Below are 15766 nucleotides of genomic sequence, written 5' to 3' on the forward strand. Positions count from 1 at the left end.
ATAGCCCGGGAGACTTGTCTATCCTCAAGTTTTTCAAAACGCCCAACACATCTTCCTTCCTGACAAGTATCTCCTCGAGCTTACCAGTCTGTTTCACAGTGTCCTCCCCAACAATATGGCCCCTCTCATTTGTAAATCTGAAGAAAAGCTTCTGGGGTGGATGGCTTGCTCTTGCTGACCTCTTGCTCAAAGCGGGCATAGAATGCGTTGAGCTCATCAGGGAGGGATGTGTTGGAGCCAGCGATTTTACATGCCTTCATCTTGTAGCCCGTTATGTTTTAACGACCCTGCCATAGTCGGCGGGGGTCCGTGTGGCTAGCCTGGTACTCCAGCTTAGTCCGGTACTGTCTTTTGGCATCTTCGATCAATTTCCTTAGATCATATCTGGCTTTCTTGGACAGGTAAGGGTCGCCTTACCAATCTTTGAAAGTTGCCACTCAAGTGGATAGAGCTGTGAAGAAGGCCTATGGTGTGCTAACTTAAACGCCTCAGACCTAGACTTCAGCAAGCAGTGGATATCCCTGTTCATCCAGGGTTTCCGGTTGGGAAACACACAGATTTGCTTCTTTGGCACACAGCCTTCTATACACTTACTAATGAAGTCAGTTACTGTAGTGGCGTACTCGTTCAGGCTGGTCGCAGAGTTTTAAATACTGACCAGTCCGCTGACTCTAAGCAGCTCCGTAGGAGATAATCCGATTCCTCAGACCAACATTGCACGACTTTCTTTGACGGATTCTCCCGCTTCAGTTTTTGCTTATAAGCCAGGAGCAGGAGAACAGCCCTGGTAGATAGGTTGAGAATGGCAGAATTGAATTGAAACATTTTCTTAAATGACCTCACGGTAGCATGGTGGTTAGCATCAATGCTTCACAGCTCCAGGGTCCCAGGTTCGATTCCCGGCTGGGTCACTGTCTGTGTGGAGTCTGCACGTCCTCCCCGTGTGTGCGTGGGTTTCCTCCGGGTGCTCCGGTTTCCTCCCACAGTCCAAAGATGTGCGGGTTAGGTGGATTGGCCATGCTAAATTGCCCGTAGTGTAAGGTTAATGGGGGGATTGTTGGGTTACGGGTATACGGGTTACGTGGGTTTAGGTAGGGTGATCATTGCTCGGCACAACATCGAGGGCCGAAGGGCCTGTTCTGTGCTGTACTGTTCTATGTCTATGACAATTGATTGGAATGAAGCGAAACATGGAGGATATTTTGTAGAAACTATATATCAGCAATTTTCAAAGTCTTGAAGCAAAGAAATAATTGGTGAGCATTGTCAAAAGATCCTGCGCTTGCACACATTCATATAATTTTCTTCTGTAACAGCACAATAGGATGGATTTACAACACACTTTGTTAGAATGGGTTATGTACCATAAAAGCTCCAGGGTCCCAGATTTGATTCCCCACTGGGTCACTGTCTGTGCGGAGTCTGCACGTTCTCCCCGTGTCTGCATGGGTTTCCTCCGGGTGCTCCGGTTTCCTCTCACAGTCCAAAGATGTGCAGGTTAGGTGGATTGGCCAGGTTAAATTGCCCTTAGTGTTCAAAAAGGTTAGGAGGGGTATTGGGTTACAGGGATAGGGTGGAAGTGAGGGCTTAAGTGGGTCGGTGCAGACTCGATGGGCCGAATGGCCTCCTTCACTGTATGTTCTATGTCGACAGCACAGAAATGGCTTTCACCCATCTAGAACATAGAACATAGAACATTACAGCGCAGTACGGGCCCTTCGGCCCTCGATGTTGCGCCGACCCGTGAAACCATCTGAAGCCTATCTGACCTACACTATTCCATTTTCATCCATATGTCTATCCAGTGACCACTTAAATGCCCTTAAATTTGGCGAGTCTATTACTGTTGCAGGCAGGGCGTTCCACACCCCTACTACTCTCTGAGTAAAGAAACTGCCTCTGACATCTGTCCTATATCTACCACCCCTCAATTTAAAGCTATGTCCCCTCGTGTTGGTCATCCCCATTCAAGGAAAAACACTCTCACTGTCCACCCGATCTAACCCTCTGACTATCTTATATGTCTCTATTAAGTCACCTCTCAGCCTTCTCCTCTCTAACGAAAACAACCTCAAGTCCCTGAGCCTTTCCTCGTAAGACCTTCCCTCCATACCAGGCAACATCCTAGTAAATCTCCTCTGAACCCTTTCCAATGCTTCCACATCCTTCCTATAATGTAGTGACCAGAACTGCACGCAGTACTCCAGGTGCGGCCGCACCAGAGTTTTGTACAGCTGCAGCATGACCTCGTGGCTCCGAAACTCAATCCCCCTACTGATAAAGGCTAGCACACCATATGCCTTCTTAACAGCCCTATTAACCTGGGTGGCAACTTTCAGGTATTTATGTACCTGGATGCCGAGATCTCTCTGTTCATCTACACTACCAAGAATCTTGCCATTAGCCCAGTACTCTGCATTCCTGTTACTCCTTCCAAAGTGAACCACCTCACACTTTTCCGCATTAAACTCCATCTGCCACCTCTCAGCCCAGCTCTGCAGCTTATCTATGTCCCTCTGTAACCTATAACATCCTTCAGCACTATCCACAACTCCACCGACCTTCGTGTCATCTGCAAATTTACTAACCCATCCTTCTACACCCTCTTCCAGGTCATTTATAAAAATGACAAACAGCAGTGGCCCCAAAACAGATCCTTGCGGTACACCACTAGTAACTGAACTCCAGGATGAACATTTGCCATCAACCACCACCCTCTGTATTCTTTCAGCTAGCCAATTACTGATCCAAACCGCTAAATCACCTTCAATCCCAAACTCCCGTATTTTCTGCAATAGCCTACCGTGGGGAACCTTATCAAACGCCTTACTGAAATCCATATACACCATATCAACCGCTTTACCCTCATCCACCTGTTTGGTCACCTTCTCAAAAAACTCAATAAGGTTTGTGAGGCATGACCTACCCTTCAGAAAACCGTGTTGACTATCGCTAATCAACTTGTTCTTTTCAAGATGATTATAAACCCTATCTCTTATAACCTTTTCCAACATTTTACCCACAACCGAAGTAAGGCTCACAGGTCTATAATTACCAGGGTTGTCTCTACTCCCCTTCTTGAACAAGGGAACAACATTTGCTATCCTCCAGTCTTCCGGCACTATTCCTGTCGACAAAGACGATATAAAGATCAAGGACAAAGGCTCTGCAATCTCCTCCCTGGCTTCCCAGAGAATCCTAGGATAAATCCCATCTGGCCCATCTCATCTGTGACAGTCAAAAACAACCACCTAACTATCCTAATCCCATTTTTCAGCACCTTGCCCACAACCTTGTATAGCCTTGGCATTGCAAGTGCACATCTAAATACTTCTTAAATGTTATGAAGGTCTCTGTCTCTGCCCGATCAAAGTTCATACAGGATAAAACTTATTCTGCTGCCAAATCCAGATTAATGGCACTGAGTCTTCCCAAAAGTGCCAGCGTTGCCACATCACAGAAGGAAAACCGCGTGTCTATTTCACCCCATTTGTCACCAGCGAAGGAACCATCTTCTTGCTGGAGGCCTTTAACATATTCAACAACTTTGTCGACATCAATGACATGAAGACCATCATAGAGAGACAGGATCTGCACAGCGCACAGGGTATATAGAAGGTGAGGGTCATGGCCAATTCAGGCAGTGAATCCCAGACTCCCACCACTCTGAGTGAAAAGGTTTTCCCTCAAATCCCCTCTAAACCTCCTGCCCCTTACCTTAAATCAATGCCCCCTAGTCATTGATCCCTCTATCAAAGGGAAGCATTTCTTCCTGTCTACTCTATCTGTACCCCTCATAATTTTATACATCTCACTCATCCTCCCTCAGTCTCCTCTGCTCCAAGGAAAACAACCTCACTCTTACCAATCTCTCTTCATAGCATAGCATAGGCAGCATCAATAGGGAGAGACAACAGAGTTAACCAATTCAAGTCCGTTTGGCTCCATCAGAACTAAAGAAAGGGAGAAACGTGTTAGATGTTAAACTGCAGCTGTGGGATTTAGTGCTATCATGGTTGTGTTATAATTCACCTGACCACCAGGAGTTCTCATTAGTATATAAGTGAATGTTAGAGTCAGGTGACCTCAGACTGACTAGGGAGCTGGGAGAGACGTTGCTTGTGCATGATCATACTGTTAATCATCGGTTTTACATATACTTGACCCACAGTTAATGTTAATAAATCATTTATAGCTTTAGCTACAAGTGTTCTTGTAATATAAATAGATCATCTGACAAAAACGTTACATTGGGAGACAGCATTACCTCCATGTCCCAGCCCTTTCAGCAGAGCTATGTAGTCCAACCCCAGCACCTGGTTGAGATCAGCGTCATCTGAAAGAAGCAGGAGCTTCTCAGTGGCATCTTGAAACAGCAAGTTTCTCCCGTTGAAGCCGGCCGAGCTGAATAATTGGAATCGTCGCGACTGCTTCCCATTTCGCCCAAAGAGATGCTGCAATAAACACCGAGCTATTATCCCCAAATCTAGTTCCTGAACACTAACTGTGACAGAACAATGATCTTACTTCTGGAACATCTCCTGATCAAGTCTCATTTACTTCAGTTCTGTGGAGAGACTGGAGTATCCCTTCTCAGAGGGGAGGAATTTCGGGGGAGATTTAGGGGGAATGCTGTCGTTCAAAACCATATGGAGTTTTGATGGAGTAAATAAGGAGAAATTGGCAGGAAGGTAACCCAAAAATACAGATTTAAGTTCATTATTACAAAAAGAAACAGTAGGAGGAGGTTGAGAATTTTTTATTTTATTTTTCTTTATTTATTTATATTTAATAAAATTAATGTACCCAATTTTTCTTGTGATTAAGGGACAATTTAGTGTGGCAAATTCACCTACCCTGCACATATTTGGGTTGTGGGGAAGAGACAACGCAGGCACGTGGAGATAGTGTAAACTCCACACGGACGGTGACCCGGGCCGGGATCAAACCCGGGTCCTCGGTGCCGTGAGGCAGCAGTGCTAACCGCTGTGTCGCCCCAGAATCTTATATTCTAAAGTGAATTCTGCAATATCTGAAAGTGTGTTGAAAGCAGATTCAACAGTAACTTGAAAAACAGAAATTAGACACACACTTAAAAAATGAAATCTGCAGGGTTTGGGGAAGAAGGGATTAATTGGATACTTCTTACAAAGAGCTAAGACATGCATGATGGGCCAAATAGCCTCCTTTTGTGCTAGAAAATTCTATGGGTATAAAATCTGTACATGGTGCTATGCAGCCAACATTGACTCCCCCAGGAAAGAAAATATCTCTCCCCCAGGAAAGAGAGTATCACAAGCCACGACCTGCATAGGTTTCCTCAATGATATTAACGTTGCTTGCTGTAGGAGTGGGTTGTCCAAGTAGTCGTGGTGTCTACTTCCAGGAAACCCAAGTATACTTTGGGCAGCACGGTCGCACAAGTGATTAGCACTGTGGCTTCACAGCGCCAGGGTCCCAGGTTTGATTCCCTGCTGGGTCACTGTCTGTGCGGAGTCTGCATGTTCTCCCCATGTCTGCGTGGGTTTCCTCCAGGATCTCTGGCTTCCTCCCACAGTCCAAAGACGTGCAGGTTAGGTAGCTTGGCCATGATAAAAGTGCCCTTAGTGACCAAAAAATGTTAGGAGGGGTTATTGGGTTACTGGGATAGGGTGGAAGTGTGCGCTTAAGTGGGTCGGTGCAGATTGGATGGGCCGAATGGCCTCTTTATGCACTGTATGTACTATGTACTCCAAGTAAAGCATTACACGGCTTCAAAACAACTTTACCTCAAATTATTCTATTAAGTGTAGTGGCCATGGAAAATAAAGAACAAAGAACAAAGAAAATTACAGCACAGGAACAGGCCCTTCGGCCCTCCCAGCCTGTGCCGATCTAAAACTGTTACCTATTTTCTAAGAATCTGTATCCCTCTGCTCCCTGCCCATTCATGTATCTGTCTAGATACATCTTAAATGACGCTAACGTGCCCGCCTCTACCACCTCTGCCAGCAATGCATTCCAGGCACCCCCCCACCCTCTGCGTAAAGAACTTTCCACGCATATCTCCCGTAAACTTTTCCCCTCTCACATTGAACTCGTGATCCCGAGTAATTGAGTCCCCCACTCTGGGAAAAAGCTTCTTGCTAACCATCCTGTCTATACCTCTCATGATTTTGTAGACCTCAATGAGGTCCCCCCTCAACCTCCGTCTTTCTAATGAAACTAATCCTAATCTACTCAACCTCTCTTCATAGCTAGCGTCCTCCATACCAGGCAACATCCTGGTGAACCTCCTCTGCACCTTCTCCAAAGCATCCACATCCTTTTGGTAATGTGGCAACCAGAACTGCACGCAGTATTCCAAATGTGGCCTAACCAAAGTCTTATACAACTGTAACATGACCTGCCGACTCTTGTACTCAATACCCCGTCTGATGTAGGAAAGAATGCTGTATGCCTTCTTGACCACTCTATCGACCTGCGCAGCCACCTTCAGGGTACAATGGACCTGAACACCCAGATCTCTCTGTACATCAATTTTCCCCAGGGCTTTTCCATTTACCATATAGTTCGCTCTTGAATTGGAGCTTACAAAATGCATCACCTCGCATTTGCCCGGATTGAACTCCATCTGCCATTTCTCCGCCCAACTCTCCAATCTATCCATATTCTGCTGTATTCTCTGACAGTCCCCTTCACTATCTACTACTCCACCAATCCTAATGTCATTTGCAAACTTGCTAATCAGACCACCTATACCTTCCTCCAGATCATTTATGTATATCACAAACAACAGTGGTCCCAGCACAGATCCCTGTGGAACACCACTGGTCACAGTTCTCCATTTTGAGAAACTCCCTTCCACTACTACACTCTGCCTCCTGTTGCCCAGTCAGTTCTTTATCCATCTAGCTAGTACACCCTAGACCCCATGAGACTTCACTTTCTCCATCAGCCTACCACGGGGAACCTTATCAAATGCCTTACTGAAGTCCATGTGTATGACATCTACAGCCCTGCCCTCATCAATCAACTTTGTCACTTCCTCAAAGAATTCTATTAAGTTGGTAAGTCATGACCTTCCCTGCACAAAACCATGTTGCCTTTCACTGATAAGCCCATTTTCTTCCAAATGGGAATAAATCCTCAGTATCTTCTCCAGCAGCTTCCCTACCACTGATGTCAGGCTCACCGGTCTTTAATTATCTGAATTATCCCTGCTACCCTTCTTAAACAAGGGGACAACATTCGCAATTCTCCAGTCTTCCGGTACCTCACCCGTGTTCAAGGATGCTGCAAAGATATCTGTTAAGGCCCCAGCTATTTCCTCTCTCACTTCTCTCAATAACCTGGGATAGATCCCATCCGGACCTGGGGACTTGTCCACCTTAATGCCTTTTAGAATACCCAACACATCCTCCCTCCTTATGCCGACTTGACCTCGAGTAATCAAACATCTATCTCTAACCTCAACATCCGTTATGTTCCAAATCTCACCCATTTTCTCTGACTCCACGCATAACTTTCCTCCTTTGTCCTTGAGTGGGCCAACCCTTTCTCTAGTTACCCTCTTAGTCCTTACATATGAATAAAAGGCTTTGGGATTTTCCTTAACCCTGTTTGCTAAAGATATTTCATGACCCCTTTTAGCCCTCTTGATTCCTCATTTCAGATTGGTCCTACATTCCCGATATTTTTCCAAAGCTTCGTCTGTCTTCAGTCGCCTAGACCTGATGTATGATTCCATTTTCCTCTTCGCTAGTCTCACAATTTCACCTGTCATCCGTGGTTCCCTAATCTTCCCATTTCTATCCCTCATTTTCACAGGGACATGTCTGTCCTGCACTCTAATCAACCTATCTTTAAAAGCCTCCCACATATCAAATGTGGATTTACCTTCAAACAGCTGCTCCCAATCCACATTCCCTAGCTCTTGCTGAATTTTGGTATAGTTGGCCTTCCCTCAATTTAGCACTCTTCCTTTGGGACCACTCTCGTCTTTGTCCATGAGTATTCTAAAACTTACGGAATTGTGATCACTATTCCCAAAGTAATCCACGACTGAAACTTCAGCCACCTTGCCGGGCTCATTCCCCAACACCAGGTCCAGTATGTCCCCTTCCCGAGTTGGACTATTTACTGCTCTAGAAAACCCTCCTGGATGCTCCTTACAAATTCTGCTCCATCTAGACCTCTGACACTAAGTGTATCCCAGTCAATGTTGGGAAAATTAAAATCTCCGATCACCATCACCCTGTTGTTCCTACATCTTTCAATAATCTGTTTACATATTTTTACCTTTATCTCACGCTCGCTGTTGGAGGTCTGTGTCTGTAGTACATCACCAACATTGTTACCGCACCCTTCCTATTTCTGAGCTCTGCCCATATCGCCTCACTGCTTGAGTCCTCCATAGTGCCCTCCTTCAGCACAGCTGTGATATCCTCTCTGACCAGTAATGTAATTCCACCACCCCTTTTACCTCCCTCTCTATCCTGCCTGAAGCATCGATATCCTGGGATATTTAGTTGCCAATCATGCCCTTCCCTCAACCAAGTCCCAGTAATAGCAATAACATCATACTCCCAGGTACTAATCCAAACCCTAAGTTCATCTGCCTTACCTACTACACTTCTTGCATTAAAACAAATGCACCTCAGACCACCAGTCCCTTTGCGTTCATCATCTGCTCCCTGCCTACTCTTCCCCTTAGTCACGCTGACTTCATGATCTAGTTCCTTACAGGCTTTAGTTACTATCTCTTTACTGTCCACTAACCTCATTTGGTTCCCATCCCCCTGTCACATTAGTTTAAACCCTCCCCAACAGCGTTGCAAAAGCACCCCCAAGGACATTGGTTCCAGTCCGGCCCAGGTGTAGACTGTCCAATTTGTAGTAGTCCCACCTCCCCCAGAACCGGTCCCAATGACCCAAACATCTGAACCCCTCCCTCTGCACCATCTCTCAAGCCACGCATTCATCCTGCCTATTCTTTCATTTTTACACTGACTACCACGTGGCACTGGTAGCAATCCTGAAATTACTACCTCTGAGGTCCGACTTTTTAACTTGGCTCCTAACTCCCTAAATTCTGCTTGTAGGACCTCATCCCATTTTTTACCTATATCATTGGTGCCTATATTCACCACGACAACGGGCTGTTCACCCTCCACCTTCAGAATGTTCTGCAGCCGATCTGAGACATCCCTGACCCGTGCTCCTGGGAGACAACATACCATTCGGGAGTCTCGTTTTCGACCACAGAACCGCCTGTCTACACCCCTTACAATTGAATCCCCTGTGACTATAGCCCTTCCACTCTTTTTCCCGCCCTTCTTTTTTATTTTTATTTTAGAGTATCCAATTCATTTTTTCCAATTAAGGGGCAATTTAACGTGGCCAATCCACCTAGCTTGCACATTTTTGGGCTGTGGGGGCGAAACCCACGCAAACACGGGGAGAACGTGTAAACTCCACACGGACAGTGACCCAGAGCCGGGATCGAACCTGGGACCTCAGCGCCGTGAGCCCGCAGTGCTAACCCACTGCACCACCGTGCTGCCTTTTTCCCGCCCTTCTGAACAGCAGAGTCAGCCACATTGCCATGAACCTGGCTACTGCTGCCTTCCCCTGGTGAGCCATCTCCCCCAACAGTATCCAAAATGGTACACCTGCTTTGGAGGGAGATGACCGCAGGGGACACCTGCACTGCCTTCCCGCTTTTTCTCTGCCTTTTGGTCACCCATTCCCTTTCTCCCTCAGCAATCCAAATCTGTGGTGTGACCAATTCACTAAACGTGCTATACACGGCCTCCTCAGCATCGCGGATGCTCCAGTGAGTCCATCCGCAGCTCCAGAGCCGTCATGCAGTCTAACAAGAGCTGCAGCTGGACACACTTCCCACACGTGAAGGAGCCAGGGACATCAGCCACGTCCCTGAGCTCCCACAGATGTTGGCATCAAATAGTTCAATGAGTTAGCATCAAATTGATGAGTGACGGAGAGATGGCTTTAATTTTGGATTGTCCCAGCAGGGAAATGCACAGATCGAATGGGGTAGGTACCCTTCCCACAGGAGTCTCTTCCAATATTGTCTACCCCTTTTCTCAGGGTCTCCCTGAAGTCTATTTGCTGGAGTCACTACAGATTATCCAGAGAGATACTGATGTGCTGCAAAAGCCTAGGATTCCTGTTTATCCTACTCCAAGAAAATTACACATTTATGCTAACTTATTAACTTTGTTAGGACTTAGCGGCGTTAGAAAGGTGGGGTGGGGCAGCGTGAGCGGCGTTAGAAAGGTGGGGTGGGGCAGCGTGAAAGCGCGGGCTTTCCTCTGGTTTCCCGCGCTGCGGGGCAGTAGTGGTGGAACTGGCGGTGGGGGCGGGGCCTCTACTGGTTTTTTCCCGCGCTGAAGCGGTGCCAAGGAGGTGTGGCAGGAGGGGGGATAACCCCATGCCGGGAGGGGATGGGTTCTGGCGGGAGCTGCCGGGGTCAGCAGAAGTCAGCTGACTCACGGAAGTACCATGGAAGGTGCGTCGCGGCTAGGACGGGTCCTAGCCGGGGGGGGGGGGGGGGGGGGGGGGGGATACTGGGTTGCTGCTGGAATGGCCAGGAGGGGAGCTGGTGTAGGCCGGGGGGGTAGAGGGGAGGCGGTATCATCATGGGGAACGGGTCGGGCGGGGTGTGCTGGCCTGGAGCGAGCAGTCGATGAGATATGGCTAGTCGGCGGGGGAGGGGGGCGGGGTGCCCTCTGATCCGGCTGATCACCTGGAATGTGAGGGGGCTGAATGGGCCGGTTAAGCGGGCTCGGGTATTTTCTCATTTGCAGGGGCTGAAGGCGGACGTGGTTATGCTCCAGGAGACCCACTTGAAGGTGGCGGACCAGGTTCGTCTGAGGAAGGGGTGGGTGGGGCAGGTTTTCCACTCAGGATTAGACACGAAGAACTGGGGGGTGGCGATTCTGGTGGGGAAGAGGGTGGCGTTCGAGGCGTCTGAGGTGGTGGCGGACAAGGAGGGCAGATATATTATGGTGAAGGGTAGGCTGCAGGGAGAGAAGGTGGTGCTGGTTAATGTATATGCCCCGAATTGGGATGATGCTGGCTTTATGAGGCGTATATTGGGCCGCATTCCGGACCTGGAGGCAGGGGGCCTGATCATGGGGGGAGACTTTAACGCAGTGCTGGATCCCCCACTGGACCGGTCCAGTTCAAGGACGGGTAGGAGACCGGCGGCGGCCAAGGTGCTGAGGGGGTTTATGGATCAGATGGGAGGGGTGGATCCCTGGAGGTTTGGTAGGCCGAGAGCGCGGGAGTATTCCTTTTTCTCCCATGTGCATAGGGTTTACTCCCGAATAGATTTTTTCGGCCTGAGCAGGGGATTGATCCCGAAGGTGCAGGATGCAGAGTATTCGGCCATAGCGATTTCAGACCATGCTCCGCACTGGGTCGATCTGGAGATGGGGGAGGCGCGGGACCAGCGCCCGCTGTGGCGCCTGGATGTGGGGATGCTGGCTGATGAGGAGGTGTGTAGGAGGTGTGTCGTTGAGACCAACGACACGGGGGAGGTCCGGGTGGGGATGGTCTGGGAGGCTCTGAAGGCAGTGATCCGGGGGGAGCTGATTTCCATCCGGGCCCATAGGGAAAGGAGGGAGAGGAGGGAGAGGGAGAGACTGGTGGGGGAGCTCCTGGATGTGGATAGGAGGTACGCGGAGGCCCCGGAGCAGGGGTTGCTGGGGGAACGGCGTAGCTTGCAGGCCAAATTCGACTTGCTGACCACCAGAAAGGCGGAGACACAGTGGAGGAGGGTGCAAGGCGCGGTATGAGTATGGGGAGAAGGCGAGCAGGATGTTGGCGCATCAGCTCCACAGGCGAGATGCGGCTAGGGAAATTGGTGGAGTGATGGATAAGGGTGGGAATGTGGTGCGGAAGGGGGCAGAGGTGAACGGGATCTTCAGGGACTTTTACAAGGAACTGTACCGGTCGGAGCCACCAATGGTGGGGGGGGGGGGGAGGGGGGGGGGATGGAGAGCTTCATGAACAGGCTACGCTTCCCAAAGGTGCAGGAGGAGCTGGTGGAGGGGCTGGGGGCGCCGATAGAGTTGGAGGAGCTAGTCAGGGGGATTGGGTAAATGCAGTCAGGTAAGGCGCCAGGGCCGGATGGGTTCCCGGTGGAATTTTATAAAAAGTATGCGGATCTGGTGGGCCCCCTGTTGGTGCGAGCTTTCAATGCGGCATGGGAGGGGGGGGGCTTTTCCCCCGACGATGTCGCGGGCACTGATCTCTCTGATCCTGAAGCGGGATAAGGACCCCTTGCAGTGTGGATCATACAGGCCTATCTCGCTCCTCAATGTGGATGCTAAGTTGCTGGCGAAGAACCTGGCCACCAGGATAGAAGACTGTGTGCCAGGGGTGATACACGAGGATCAGACAGGATTTGTCAAGGGAGATTGTTAAATGTTATTATGATGCCGGTGGTGGAGGGGGAGGCGGAGATAGTGGTGGCGCTGGATGCAGAGAAGGCGTTTGATAGAGTTGAGTGGGGGTACCTGCGGGAGGTGCTGGAGCGGTTCGGATTCAGGGAGGGATTCATCAAATGGGTGAGGTTGCTCTACGAGGCCCCGATGGCGAGTGTAGCTACTAATGGAAGGAGGTCAGAGTACTCAGGCTCTACCGTGAGACCAGGAAGGGGTGCCCCCTGTCCCCCTTGCTTTTTGCACTGGCGACAGAACCTTTGGCTTTGGCGCTGAGGGAGTTGGGGAGGTGGAGAGGTCTGGTGCGGGGTGGGGAGGAACATAGGGTATCGCTGTATGCGGACGATCTGCTACTGTATGTGGCGGACCCAGAGGGGGGAATGCCGGGGGTGATGGAGCTGTTGGCTGAGTTTGGGAGCTTCTCAGGCTATAAGCTGAATCTGGGCAAGAGTGAGGTATTTGTAGTGCACCCGGGTGATCAGGAGGAGGGAATTGGGAGGCTCCCGTTTAAGAGGGCAGTGGAGAGTTTCAGATACCTGGGGGTGCAGGTGGCCAGGAGTTGGGGGACTCTCCACAAGCTTAATTTTACCAGGCTTGTGGAGCAGATGGAGGAGGAAGGTGGGACATAGTGCCGCTATCGCTGGCGGGTAGAGTGCAGTCCGTCAAAACGACGGTTCTCCCGAGGTTCTTGTTCCTTTTTCAGTGTTTGCCCATCTTTATCCCTAGGGCCTTTTTTAGAAGGGTGACTAGCAGCATCATGAGCTTTGTTTGGGCGCATGGGACCCCGAGGGTGAAGAGGGTCTTCTTGGAGTGGGGTAGAGATGGTGGGGGCTGGCGTTACCCAATCTCTCGGGGTATTATTGGGCGGCCAATGTGTCGATGGTGCGCAAGTGGGTGGTGGAGGGGGAGGGGGCAGCATGGAAACGATTGAAGATGGCATCCTGTGGAGGCACAAGCCTGGGGGCCCTGGTAACGGCGCCGTTGTCGCTCCCTCCTACGAGGTATACCACGAGTCCGGTGGTGGCGGCTACCCTCAAGATTTGGGGGCAGTGGAGGCGGCATAGGGGGGAAGCGGTGGGCTCGATGGTTCGTCCCGGGGAACATTGATGGGGGGTTCCCGGGTTGGCACAGAGCGGGCATCAGAAAGCTGAGGGACCTGTTCATTGATGGGAGGTTTGCGAGCCTGGGGGAGTTGGAGGAGAAATTTGAGCTCCCCTCGGGTAACATGTTCAGGTATCTGCAGGTAAAGGCGTTTGCTAGGCGGCAGGTGGAGGGATTCCCTTTGCTTCCCGTGAGGGGAGTGAGTGACAGGGTGCTTTCGGGGGTCTGGGTCGGGGATGGGAAGATATCTGATATCTACAAGGTAATGCAGGAGGTGGAGGAGGCGTCAGTAGAGGAGCTAAAGGCTAAGTGGGAGGGGGAACTGGGGGAACAGATCGAAGATGGGACATGGGCGGATGCCCTGGAGAGGGTTAACTCTTCCTCCTCATGTGCGCGGCTTAGCCTCATCCAATTCAAGGTGCTGCACCGGGCCCACATGTCCGGGTCTAGGATGAGTAGATTCTTTGGGGGTGAAGACAGGTGTGTCAGGTGTTCGGGAAGTCCAGCGAACCATGCCCATATGTTCTGGGCATGCCCGGCACTGGAGGAGTTCTGGAAGGGGGGTGGCGAGGACAGTGTCGAGGGTGGTAGGAATCAGGGACAAGCCAGGCTGGGGACTCGTGATTTTTGGGGTTGGAGTGGAGCCGGGAGTGCAGGAGGCGAAAGAGGCCGGTGTTCTGGCCTTTGCGTCCCTAGTAGCCCGGCGAAGGATCTTGATACAGTGGAAAGATGCGAGACCCCCAAGCGTGGAGACCTGGATCAATGACATGGCGGGATTCATTAAGCTAGAGAAGGTCAAATTTGCCCTGAGAGGATCGGTACAAGGGTTCTTTAGGCGGTGGCAACCTTTCCTCGACTTTCTGGCTCAACGATAGGATACTGGGTCAGCAGCAGCAGCAACAGTGGGGGGGGGGGGGGCGTTGACTATGTTTATTTAATTTTAATTTATTTTCAAGTTCTCTTGTTTACTGGGGTGGGGGGGGGGGGGTGAGATACATGCGTTGCTACGGTTTTGGGGGTGTTACAGTTAGTATGGTGTTTTATTGTTGCTTGTCATTGTTTGTTGTTATATTTTCTGTAAAAAATTTCAATAAAAATTATTTTTTAAAAAACAACTTTGATACAAACATGTTAAGTATTGTGATGTTGTCAGGGGCATGGGATTGCAATAGGTGGGTGGAGTTCTCAGTTCTAGAACTCACAATTGTGAAGATACAATACAAAGATAAATGTTTATTTACAGGTCTTCAGACACTCACCAAAGCAGAAAAAGGAAATCCTCATCCTCATCCTCATCCTCATCCTCATCCTCATCCTCATCCTCATCCTCATCCTCACCCTCACCCTCACCCTCACCCTCACCCTCACCCTCACCCTCACCCTCACCCTCATTCACCCTCACGCAGGCCTCAGTGCTCTGCTTATATAGTCTGGTCAGGCTGCACAGCTGATCAGGCTGCACAGCTGATCCTGGTTGCACTGATTCCTCATCAGTCTGATATGTGACGTCTTGTGGCCATCTTTGTGGGGGAAGCTGTTCAGAAACTGGAGGAGAGTGTGAAGGAAATACTACGCCCCCAACACACAGCCTCTGGTGCCACCGCTGTACTTACTGAATAATTTCACATAATGTGATTCTCAAAATTGGCAATGTCGCTTTATGGCTGTTCCCAGCTGAAGCAGAATCAACGTGACAACAACTTGCATTTATATAGCACCTTTAACATAGTAAAACATCCCACTGTGTTTCTCAGGAGTCATTATGATACAACATTCGGCACTGAGCCACACAAGGAGATATGAGGACAGATGACCAGAAGCCTAGTTTTAAAGAGTATCTTACAGGAGAAGGACCTCTCCATTTGTGAAGAAGAGTTGTATTGAACTTGAAGCGTTAAGTCTGTTTCTCTCTCCACAGATGCTGCCTGACCTGCTGGGATTTTCCAGCATTTTCTGTTTTTATTTCAAGAGATGTGGAGAGGTTTAGGGAGGTAATTCCAGAGCTGAGGATCTAGGGAACATGACGGCACAGCCACCAATGTTGAAGCAATTAAAACTGAGGATGTGCGAGGCAGAGATTCTGGAGCTGTGTAGGGCTGGGAGATATTACGGAGTCAGGGACGAGTGAAGCTGCAGAAAGATTGGAGCACAGTGGTAGATAGATGTGGGCAACAATGTTTTGGATAACCTAAATTCAATGAAGTGGGAGACAG

At 49.6% G+C, this 15766-nt stretch overlaps 1 protein-coding gene across 1 annotated transcript in view; it reads right to left on the bottom strand.

Moving 5' to 3' along the window:
* Positions 1-15766, bottom strand: part of zgc:172271 (uncharacterized protein LOC100000381 homolog) — a 183842-nt gene that overhangs the window by 46398 nt on the left and 121678 nt on the right. Inside the window, exon 8 of the mRNA XM_038793393.1 lies at positions 4268-4454. Coding sequence (XP_038649321.1) covers positions 4268-4454 — 187 coding nt within the window. The remainder of the gene's footprint in view (positions 1-4267; positions 4455-15766) is intronic.

This window comes from Scyliorhinus canicula, chromosome 1, assembly GCF_902713615.1.
Source record: "Scyliorhinus canicula chromosome 1, sScyCan1.1, whole genome shotgun sequence".
NCBI classification, from domain to species: Eukaryota; Metazoa; Chordata; class Chondrichthyes; order Carcharhiniformes; family Scyliorhinidae; genus Scyliorhinus; species Scyliorhinus canicula.